The sequence below is a fragment of the Bombina bombina genome, chromosome 6, assembly GCF_027579735.1.
Source record: "Bombina bombina isolate aBomBom1 chromosome 6, aBomBom1.pri, whole genome shotgun sequence".
Classification (NCBI taxonomy): domain Eukaryota; kingdom Metazoa; phylum Chordata; class Amphibia; order Anura; family Bombinatoridae; genus Bombina; species Bombina bombina.
In genome coordinates, this window is record NC_069504.1 from 55,544,673 (window position 1) to 55,557,422 (window position 12,750).

A 12,750-nucleotide genomic window follows, 5' to 3' on the forward strand; every position below is an offset into this window, starting at 1 on the left:
GCACATTGGTGTGCTCTGGGAATATGTGAGTACCCTCCACATTAAGGAATCTGTTGTGGTTGTACCATTAATAGTCTGCACATGTGGTGCCCGTATTTCTTGTCTCCCTTATAGCACCACCATCTTACGCCAAAAGCGCCTTCAAGTGGGTGAGCTGTTACACCTTTCTAATTCTGCAGCCCGCCCCTACCAGCACATAAGTGTGCTCTCCAAATTTGTGAGTACCCATTTGGCAATAGTTCTGTGACTCGTTAATTAATAGATGATACCACACATGAGGCGCCCCTCCATTCTGTTTTATCTCATTTGCAGCAATGCACTAATGAGAACTAGCTGCTGATTCGTGGCTGCACATAGATGCCTCTTGTCATTATCTCGCCTGTGTTCAGCTAGCTCCCAGTAGTGTACTGCCGCTACTTCAACAAAGGATACCAAGAAAATAAAGCAAATTCTATAATAGAAGTATGGTTTTCTAAGAACTTTCAGAATAACTGTTTTGGACTCAGCCCAGAAGAAACATGCTAGTGTGTGCAACTTGTGCTTTGAGTGTGGAACAGTTTTTAATAAAGCAACAGAAGTTTAATTCAATTGAAGTCTCCTTCATTTACAGCCAGTTTCCTGTTCGCCGATTTATTGTTTAAAGAAAATAAAACTGTGAATTAGGGAATAGGTTCCTATTACTTGCTTTATACACACAAAGGGCTAGATTACGAGTGGATCGCTAACAGTTACGTGCAAGCAAAAAGGGGTTTATCACGGCTGTTTGCGCACGTCAGGTTTTTCGCTCGTATTAAACTTGAAAGTAAACGTGATTGCTTGAGTGCAATTAAAGTTAACGCACGTCGGGTAGTGTGAGCTTTGGTTAACTGTTTTACAAAACCAAAAAGGTCACAAAAAACATAAAAAATACAAAGTATAGTTACACTCATAATAACACAATCTAATAAAAATATATATTTTTTTAAATTGCATAAAAAAGTTATAAGGGCTCAAAAATATGAGGCCTCAGGTGTTAGAAAAAAAAAAAGAAATTCAAAGGGCTTTAACATAGAGATACATACAGTACATATACAGGTATACCTCACTTTACAGCGCTTCGCTAATACAGCGCTTTGTGGAGCTGAAGTTCAACCTCTAAGGATTTTGAAACAGTGCTGTAATCTTCTTGAGATTGCGAGAAAAGTAACTGGCACCATTCTGTTATGCTTGGGTCACTCTGTTTACAGCATTACAGTGCAATCTGTGTCTCAGTGCTATAGTCTGGCAAATTGTACTACAGTAATTGTCACTATTTTACAGGTACGGTATTTATTGAATAGTGTGCTGTGCTAGTGTTAAACTAAACTTAGCACTATTACACTCCTAATAAAAGTTAGTTCAAACATGTGTTTAAGTTTTTAAGCACACTGGCAAGATAACAGAAAGACAAAACCGCTTTAAGGCGGTTTTCACTTTACAGCGGGGCTCCGGTCCCTAACCCGCTGTATGAGCGAGGTATACCTGTATATGTATATATGTGTGTGTAGAGATGTATTTATATATGTATATATGTATTTACAGACATATATGCACATATAAACACATAAATACATATGTACACACACATATATATATATATATAACTGCATTGGAGCCCTTTGTTAAGTAGATGAAAAACATGTGAAAGGAGATTTATGCAATATTCATATTTAATAAAGTGTTATACTGTGTATTCACTGTAAATATTTTACATTCCAATGTTATGCACATAGCAGAATATGTTTTATGCATTTATAAATATATATTCCTATATATATATATATATATATATATATATATATATATATATATATATGCATATATCTATACCTATATATATATATACAGTGGGGCAAAAAAGTATTTAGTCAGCCACCAATTGTGCAAGTTCTCCCACTTAAGAAGATGAGGGCTGTAATTTTCATCATAGGTATACCTCAACTATGAGAGACAAAATGTGGAAACAAATCCAGACAATCACATTGTCTGATTTGGAAAGAATTTATTTGCATATTATGGTGGAAAATAAGTATTTGGTCACCTACAAACAAGCAAGATTTCTGGCTCTCACAGACCTGTATCTTCTTCTTTAAGAGGCTCCTCTGTCCTCCAATCATTACCTGTATTAATGGCACATGTTTGAACTTGTTATCAGTATAAAAGACACCTGTCCACAACCTCAAACAGTCACACTCCAAACTCCACTATGGTGAAGACCAAAGAGCTGTCGAAGGACACCAGAAACAAAATTGTAGACCTGCACCAGGCTGGGAAGACTGAATCTGCAATAGGCAAGCAGCTTGGTGTGAAGAAATCAACTGTGGGAGCAATAATTAGAAAATGGAAGACATACAAGACCACTGATAATCTTCCTCGATCTGGGGCTCCACGCAAGATCTCATCCAGTGGGGTCAAAATGATCACAAGAACGGTGAGCAAACATCCCAGAACCACACGGGGGACCTAGTGAATGACCTGCAGAGAGCTGGGACCAACGTAACAAAGGCCACCATCAGTAACACACTACGCCGCCAGGGACTCAGATCCTGCAGTGCCAGACGTGTCCCCCTGCTTAAGCCAGTACATGTCTGGGCCCGTCTGAAGTATGCTGGAAAGCATTTGGATGATCCAGATGCGGATTGGGAGAATGTCATATGGTCAGATGAAACCAAAGTAGAACTGTTTGGTAGAAACACAACTCGTCGTGTTTGGAGGAGAGAGAATGCTGAGTTGCAACTAAAGAACACCATACCTACTGTGAAGCATGGGGGTGGCAACATCTGCAAAGGGGACAGGACGACTGATCTGTGTACATGAAAGAATGAATGGGGCCATGCATCGTGAGATTTTGAGTGCAAACCTCCTTCCATCAGCAAGGGCATTGAAGATGAAACGTGGCTGGGTCTTTCAGCATGACAATGATCCCAAACACACCATCCGGGCAACGAAGGAGTGGCTTCATAAGAAGCATTTCAAGGTCCTGGAGTGGCCTAGCCAGTCTCAAGATCTCAACCCCATAGAAAATCTTTGGAGGGAGTTGAAAGTCTGTGTTGCCCAGCGACAGCCCCAAAACATCACTGCTCTAGAGGAGATCTGCATGCAGGAATGGGCCAACATACCAGCAACAGTGTGTGACAACCTTGTGAAGACTTCCAAAAAACGTTTGACCTCTGTCATTGCCAAAAAAGGATATATAGATGAACTTTTGATATTGACCAAATACTTATTTTCCACCATAATTTGCAAATAAATTCTTTCCAAATCAGACAATGTGATTGTCTGGATTTGTTTCCACATTTTGTCTCTCATAGTTGAGGTATACCTATGATGAAAATTACAGGCCTTTCTTACCTTCTTACGTGGGAGAACTTGCACAATTGGTGGCTGACTAAATACTTTTTTGCCCCACTGTGTATATATATATATATATATATATATATATATATATATATATATATATATATATATATATATATATATATATATATATATATATATATATATAAATATATATTTGTGCAAAACATATATGTAGAAATACAGTATCTCACAAAAGTGAGTACACCCCTCACATTTTTGTAAATATTTTATTATATCTTTTTATGTGATAACACTGAAGAAATGACACTTTGCTACAATGTAAAGTAGTGAGTGTATAGCCTGTATAACAGTGTACATTTGCTGTCCCCTCAAAATAACTTAATACACAGCCATTAATGTCTAAACCGTTGGCAATAAAAGTGAGTACACCCATAAGTGGAAATGTCCAAATTGGGCACAAAGTGTCAATATTTTGTGTGGCCACCATTATTTTCCAGCACTGCCTTAACCCTCTTGGGCATGGAGTTCACCAGAGCTTCACAGGTTGCCACTGGAGTCCTCTTCCACTCCTTCATGACAACATCACGGAGCTGGTAGATGTTAGAGACCTTGCACTCCCCCACCTTCGGTTTTAAGATGCCCCACAGATGCTCCATAGGGTTTAGGTCTGGAGACATGCTTGGCCAGTCCATCACCTTTACCCTCAGCTTCTTTAGCAAGGCAGTGGTCGTCTTGGAGGTGCGTTTGGGGTCGTTATCATGTTGGAATACTGCCCTGCGGCCCAGTCTCCAAAGGGAAGGGATCATGCTCTGCTTCAGTATGTCACAGTACATATTGGCTTTCATGGTTCCCTCAATGAACTGTAGCTCCCCAGTGCCGGCAATACTCATGCAGGCCCAGACCATGACACTCCCAGCACCATGCTTCTCAGATCCTCAGAGAGTTATTTGCCATGAGGTGCCATGTTGAACTTCCAGTGACCAGTATGAGAGAGTGTGAGAGCGATAACACCAAATTTAACACAACTGCTCCTCATACACATCTGAGACCTTGTAACACTAACGAGTCACGTGACACCGGGGAGGGAAAATGGCTAATTGGGCCCAAATTGGACATTTCCACTTAGGGATGTACTCACTTTTGTTGCCAACGGTTTAGACATTAATGGCTGTGTGTTGAGTTATTTTAAGGGGACAGCAAATTTACACAGTTATACAGGCTGTACACTCACTACTTTACATTGTAGCAAAGTGTCATTTCTTCAGTGTTGTCACATGAAAAGATATAATAAAATATTTACAAAAATTTGAGGGGTGTACTTACTTTTGTGAGATACTGTATGTATTTATAAATAAATAGGACATATTGTGCAATGTGAAAAACAGTGGAATGTGAAGTATTCATATTTTTATGTCAGGCTAGTGCACCTGAGAATATGCGATCGTGTTTGCGCGAGTAGGGTTTTTTCCACTTTTTTTTGCTCTATTGACTTCTATGGGCAAATACGTTATTGCAAGAGCAATATTCTAAGTTCAGCAATTATGCTCGTCGGGTTAGCGCGCAAGTGAGAACTGTTTACTTTCAACTTGTAATACGAGCCTTGATGCACACAAAAAGCTTACTTCTAGCAGAGTTAACGCTCCACTTAATGTAATCTGGTCCTTAATGTTCTGTCTTCCCGACTGTTGTATGAACTTAATACTACAAAAGAGTAGTCTTGGTTCGTGCGCTTACTCACCTGTGCGCCAGCATCTAGCAGCATCTTCACGCACTGAAAGTGACCATGAAGAGAAGCTTCGTGCAGAGGTGTTATGGAGTCAACAGTAACCTGGTTCACACAAGCCCCACTCTCAATCAGCTGTTTCAGTTGCACTGTGTGGCCCTGTCTTGATGCATCGTGAATCGGCGTTCTATCGACCCATTGTCCTGGATAAGAAGACAACAGCTATTAGTTTAAAGAGAATGATAACTCCATATGTAAAACAATTCTTAGAAAACATTTACCGACTATTCAAACCACTATATAATTCTACTACATTATGTGAGATCCCTAGACGGCCTCATCTGTAACAAACGTACTTAAAGGGACATGAAACCCAAAATATTTATTTCATGGTTCAGCTAGAGCATGCATATGTAGATAACTTTTCAAATTACTTCTAGTATCAAATTGTCTCTGTTCTCTTGGTATCTTTGGTGGAAAAGCAGGGCGTATGCTTATGAGCCAGCCCATTTCTGGAGCACTATATGACATCAGTTTTGTAAGAATGTTATCCATGTGCAAGCGCACTAGAGGGCAGCACTATTTCCTGCCTTGTAGTGCTCTGGATGCCTACCTAGGTATCTCTTTAACACAGAATATCATAGGAACAAAGCAAATGTATAATAGAAATGAATTGGAAACTATTTTTTTAATGTTATGCACTGTCTTAATCACAAAAAGATTTTTTGGGGGTTTCCTATCCATTTAATGTAAAGGAACGTTTAACTGAATGCAAATTGTGTTTTGATTTTTCTACTACCCCCTACTCCCTATGTTCTACATGTGAAACTATTTTTTCTGATATAGTTGTGCTGGTCTAGTAATGAACCATTTGCTGGGCTTTAGTTCCGTTAGGACAGAAAATAACGTCCTAGCCGTTTGGATGTCCTAAAGCCAACGGTGCTTACTGGATGTGATCGCGGTCTAAAGGGCGTGCCTAACATCATAGGGACACCCCCTGACCCAATCCCATCATTGAAATCCCGCAATTGCGTGCACAATTGCGGAATTTAAATTTGTTTACATCGGAACGTGAAATTCGGACCTAGGAAGACTTAAGAACAGCAATGCATTACTGGGAGCTATCTGCTGATTGGTGGTTGCACAAATATGCAACAGATGTACTCAGCTAGCAAGAGAATGAAGCAAATTTGAAAATAAAAGTACATTGGAAAGTTGTTTAAAATAACAAGCTCTATCTGAAACATCATAGAAAAATGTTGGGGTTCATGTCCCTTTAATATTGACTTTTAAATTATAATTTTTTACAATTTAATGAAGCATCACTTTTAAAGATATTAAACTTTTGAGGGGGGAAAAAATCTTTGTGACATTCACAAACCTGCATTAACTACCCATATTGATACTTTGCTACCCCTGACACTCCTGCTTTTGTATTCTCTTTAGAATGTTAACTGACAAGCCCACCTGTCATTTACAAGGTGCTCTACATCAGATGGTAACTCATGGGCAGTGCCCTCTACATTTTAAAGAGATACTAAACTTAATTTGTTTTCTTTCATGATTCGGACAGAACATGCAATTTTCATCAACTTTCTTATTTACTCCTATTGTCAATGTTTCATCGTTCTCTTTGTATCTTTATTTTGAAAGCAGGAATGAAATCATAGGAGCCGGCCCATTTTAAGTTCAGCACCTGGGTAGCGCTTGCTGATTGATGGCTAAATGTAGCCACCAATCGGCAAGCGCTATCCAGGGTACTGATGGCAGCAGGGTCTTGATGGTCTAGTGAAGAGGACCAAACTACCCAGTGCAGGGACCCTGGACTTGTAGCACTGAAAGCCTACACTAACAGGCCCTCCTCTGATTTGTCAACTTGCCATATATAGCTCATTAAAATCATGTCTATTGTTCAATAAATGAGCAAGATCAGCAGAGCTCCAAACTGTCCCGAATATAGAAGGACTGTAATGGTTTGAGAGTACATCCCTCCTACAGCTTTGCCATTCCTATAAATGTCCCAGTTTCAAAAGTGAAACCAGTGACTTACTGACACCACCCATGACGTGCGTCAACACAGTGACATGTCTAATCCCGCCCCCCAGGCATGCAGCTCCATCCCCAGAGGTATGGATTGATTAATCCTCTCTCTATTGTGCCAGTCTCCCATAAACATGTGGTCTCTTGTTCAGCTAAAAAGACGGATAAAGTCAATTTCTGTACCATCAGCCTCCCATATATATCGGGTTTAATGTTCAATAAACAAGTCAGATTATTTGCTATTCTGCTCTGTCAACTTCTCATATACATTGGGTCTCTCATTCAGCAATTAGTAAGATGTATTTCCATTGACAGGCAATTAGTGCTGACTCTTAAATAACTTCACGTGCATGAGCACAGTGTTATCTATATGAAACACATGAACTAATGCCCTCTAGCTATGAAAAACTTTCAAATGCATTCAAATGAGAGGCGGCCTTCAAGGTCTTAGAAATTAGCATATGACCCAAACTAAGTTTACCTTTTAACTAAGAATAACAAGAGAACAAAGCAAATTAGATGACAAAGGTAAATTAGAAAGTTGTTTAAAATTGCATGCCCTTTCTGAATCATGAAAGTTTAATTTGGACTTTACTATTCCTTTAAGTTAATGGATAAGGTTAGGATGAAACTTTTCCAATGAGTTTTCAAGTCCTGTCATTAGAAAGTGTTTACCATAAAAATGATAATCACTTGCCTAATGCATTCATTTTATGGGTGCAGGGGCTCCAAAGCTATAATCATAAAACGCTCTTAAAATAAATAGCATTTACCTATCCAACAGGTATTTATATGGCATTCTCACTACTAAAATAGCATAAGAATGGAGCAAGTGACCCCTCTTTTGGAAGTCTCCCTATCTTTAAAATAAGGGGTGATACTCCCTGCTGGCCACCACAAATGATAGATCCATAAGCGTTGGGAATAAAACCAAACCCTGTCATACAAAATTCACTGAGGGGTGTAAGACCCTTATTTCTGTTCATGTGGCTTACATACCATTAGACCTATTTGAGGGTAATGGCATCTTATCATCCCTGGTCCATAAAAATATTATAGAAGATCAAAATAGAATGTTTTAGTTTTCAGATGTAACTAACATACTGATAGGTATTTTCTTCCTACTTAAAGGAATATTAAACCCATTTTTTCTTTCATGATTCAGATGGATCAGCAATTTTAAGCAACTTTCTAATTTACTCCTATTATTAATTTTTCTTCGTTCTCTTGGTATCTTTATTTGAAAAGCAGGACTGAACGCTTAAGAGCAGGCCCATTTTAGGTTCAGCACCTGGGTACCGCTTGCTAATTGGTGGCTAAACCCAAAAATGATTGTGATTTAGACAAAGCATACCATTTTAAAACAGTTTCCAATTTACTTCTATTATCAAATTTGCTTTGTTCCCATGATATTCTTTGTTGAAGAGATACCTAGGTAGGTATCTAGAGCACTAAGTAACAGGAAATAGTGCTGCCCTCTAGTGCTCTTGCTAATGGATACGTGCACGCGCCTGAACTTTTTTCCACAAAAATACTAAGAGAACAAATACAAATTTGATAATAGAAGTAAATTAGAAAGTTGTATAAAATTGCATGCTCGGTCTGAATCATGAAAAAAAAAATGGGTTTCATATCCCTTTAATGCGGTTAATTTGTAGTTTGAAATAAAGAGGAAATATATGATTGTGTACATTTGGTGTATAGGAGTAAAACTATCTGATTAGGATGACAGTGACACACCTCACAAGCTTAACCCTTTAAGGACACAGCTTTCAGTTTGCTCAATCGTTTTATGACGGAAAAATTCTGTCATATGTCCTTAAGAGGTTAAAGGGATATGAAATACAATTTTTTTTCTTTCATGATTCAGATAGAGCATGTGATTTTAAACTTTCTAATGTATATCTTTTTTTTTTCTTTGTTCTCTTAGTATTTTTGGTTGAAAAGCAAAGGCATGTGTGTAGGAGCCGCCCCATTTCTGGAGCAATATATGGCAGCAGTTTTGCAAGAATGTTTGACATTTGCAAGAGTACTCGATGGCAGCACTATTTTCTGCCACTTAGTGATCCAGATGGCTACCTAGGTATCTCTTCAACACAGAATATCATGGGATCTAAGCAAATTTAATAATAGAAGTAAATTCAGGGGAGAAATTGTATGCTTTTTTAATTAACTATATATATATATATTTATATTATTTATTGATTTTTTTGGGGGGTCATATCCCTTTAAAGATATGGATTGTTGTTGTTTGGACAGGAAAACCAGTTTTTAAAAAAACAGTATACCATTTTAATATGAAAATAATCTTAAAATGTAATCTTTAAAAAAAGAAGTCATTTCTTGAGCACCATACAAATACTAATGCACTTGATAACAAGCATATTATGATGTACCATATTGATGTACGCTCAAGAATGTTTTGGGTCCATGGCAAAGGCACAATTTGCAAGCCCATACCTCCAATAAACATCAGTGATATATAATAAGTGTGCATAATATAATTCTATATCTATATTCCCTTGACACAACAAATGTAATATCTCGATGTAGAGTCTAGAGGATTGTTTCTCAACCGCGGTCCTCAAGTACCCCCAACAGGCCAAGTTTTCATCATAGCTGAACCAGTGCACAGGTAAAATAATTATCTCATGGGTGAGAGCAGGTTAGTAACCATGGTGTTACTGATCAGCTGATTATTTCACCTGTGCACTAGTTCAGCTATAATTAAAACCTGTCCTGTTGGAGGTACTTGATGACCGTGGTTTAAAACCACTGGTCTATGAAACTACTTTATTTACGAGCATCTATATACGTTTTGTTAGCTATTACATGCTTGTTTTTAAAACACCACACTGAATCTACATATTGTCTCTGTAGAGATCTGCTTAAAAATTGAGTAATCGCACATATGTGATATGTGACTACATTATGTTATGCAACACTACAGAAGTAAAGTTATTCCCCCTAGCTACATAACAATACATCCGCAGTGAGATCCGCGATAATCCCACCGATATCTCCGATTATATGTCCGCTATACACCGTGGGGGCGGTGACTGGCGCTGCTCCCGTAGCCATGACAACAAGGTCCGAACAGTCGATACTACCGCATCCACGTCTCTCACGTGATCATTCAAGTTGACGAAACTGTCCAGTTCAGGTCATATGATATGACAGGAGTAGATTCGCAAGGCATAGTGGGAGCTGTAGTGCATACGTGGCATCTGCCTACAAGTCCCAGATGCCTTTACAACTCTATTAATTGTATCTGCGTCACCGCAGTAGTCTTGATCAATGCTATTTTTACAAAGTAGTTCAAACCACGATAAAACACAAATGCAATTAGTAATTACATTGATAAATTAAACGTTTAGAGCGAACTAACTTCCCGTCGACTTTTAATTGTGAACATTAGTTGATGATCACCACTAATAAAGGTATTTTTAGGATACGCGCGTAAATGTAGCTTATTTCATCAGAGTTTCTAAACATAGTTTGTAAACATTACATTTTCTTGCAATAATTTTAAGATAGGTTATGTTTGAATATGTACAAGGACGAACATACAGCTTTCTTCATTACTAACGTGGTTTTTGCCCAAAATAAATATGGCGCCGGATGTCTAATAATAAACAGGTGTAAAATGGACACCGCCTTTGTGTTCAGTGAGCGGCCATTTTAGTTTGAGAAACGTGTGTGTAATGGCAGCTAAATTATATAATATATATACTGACGTTATTAAGTGTCTCACCGATACTTATAAAGCAATAAAGATTTGTTCGTTCGAAAACAAAAATAGCGATTTTATAAAACTGCGTAAATGCACATACATTACAATTAATGGTCCAATTATTGATTCCCATTATATTGCAGTGAAGTATGATAGAGATCACATTCCGATATCAACTAATAGGAAACACATTATATTTTTATTATAAATTATGTTGCTTACATTTGGTGTTTGATTTAGCCTTTTCTATCGGAAATGGGAAAATTAATGATTAGTATGCTTGGAATGGACAAATATGTTTATTTGCACAAAAGTACCAAACAGCTGTTAATTGTACTTAAATATTCTATATAGTGAATACCCTTTACAAATCTTTGTACAATCTAAGAGATTATATTTAAAAATAAATTACAGTTTTAGTTATTTAAATTGATGCTAAATAAACAATCTCTTGACAAATCGATTTTGGAACTACATTTCCCATGATGCTGAGACGCTTTAAGATGGCTTAGCATCCGCTGCCTGAGAGTCATGGGAAATGTAGTTCTAAAACCTCTTCAGTGCCAAAGTTGATCACCCCTTGTAAGCTATGACTGTGGGGGTGGTCCGAACCATTGTAACTTGTCATTTTTAATGCAACAGATATGTTATATGTTTAATAACTGTTGTTTTCATCTAATGATACATACTTTTTACATGCTGTAATGAGTTAGAGTATTTTATTATTGTACTATTGCTTGCATATAACTGAGTTGAACCCCTGCAAAAATGGTTAAATACATAGTTAAATGGATACTTAACCCATTTTTTTCCTTTCATGATTCAGATAGAGCATGCAATTTTAGGCAACTTTCTAATTTACTCCTCTTATCAATTTTTCAATTTGAGCCAGCCCATCTTTGGTTCAGCACCTGGGTACAGCTTCCTGCTTGGTTGCTAAATTTACCCAGCAATCAGCAAGCGCTATCAAAGGTTCTAAACCAAAAATAGGCGGGGCTTGAGAACAAGAGAAGGAAGAAAAATATACGAGTAAATTAGAAAGTTGCTTAAAATTGCATGCTCTATCTGAATCATGAACAAACAAATTTGGGTTCAGTATCCCTTTAAAGGGACTCTCGAGTCAAAATTAAATTTTCATGATTCAGAAAGAGCACACAATTTTAATAAATCAAAAATCTCAAAAAATATATTGAAAATTAGGCGTGTTGTAATAATCCAAGGTGAAAACAATTAATCCAAAAAGTAAAAATAAAAGTAATATATTCAAAAGTGGATCCCTCTGATGGGGTAGTGAATGTCTCTTGAATAGTAACTCTTGGTTCCCAACTCCTACCTGTAAAATATAACAAAAATAGTGCTACAGGGAGTGCAGAATTATTAGGCAAATGAGTATTTTGACCACATCATCCTCTTTATGCATGTTGTCTTACTATAAGCTGTATAGGCTCGAAAGCCTACTACCAATTAAGCATATTAGGTGATGTGCATCTCTGTAATGAGAAGGGGTGTGGTCTAATGACATCAACACCCTATATCAGGTGTGCATAATTATTAGGCAACTTCCTTTCCTTTGGCAAAATGGGTCAAAAGAAGGACTTGACAGGCTCAGAAAAGTCAAAAATAGTGAGATGGGGATGCAGCACTCTTAAAATTGCAAAGCTTCTGAAGCGTGATCATCGAACAATCAAGCGTTTCATTCAAAATAGTCAACAGGGTCGCAAGAAGCGTGTGAAAAAACCAAGGCGCAAAATAACTGCCCATGAACTGAGAAAAGTCAAGCGTGCAGCTGCCAAGATGCCACTTGCCACCAGTTTGGCCATATTTCAGAGCTGCAACATCACTGGAGTGCCCAAAAGCACAAGGTGTGCAATACTCAGAGACATGGCCAAGGTAAGAAAGGCTGAAAGACGACCAC

At 37.8% G+C, this 12,750-nt stretch overlaps 1 protein-coding gene across 1 annotated transcript in view; it reads right to left on the reverse strand.

The window, feature by feature from the left end:
- The window catches only part of ASB13 (ankyrin repeat and SOCS box containing 13), an 86,741-nt gene extending 76,481 nt beyond the window's left edge, over positions 1 to 10,260 (reverse strand). Inside the window, exons 1-2 of the mRNA XM_053716406.1 lie at positions 10,117 to 10,260; positions 5,078 to 5,265 (exon numbers count right to left, since the gene is read on the reverse strand). Coding sequence (XP_053572381.1) covers positions 5,078 to 5,265; positions 10,117 to 10,183 — 255 coding nt within the window. The 5' untranslated portion in view covers positions 10,184 to 10,260. The remainder of the gene's footprint in view (positions 1 to 5,077; positions 5,266 to 10,116) is intronic.
- Between the last annotated feature and the right edge of the window lie 2,490 nt (positions 10,261 to 12,750).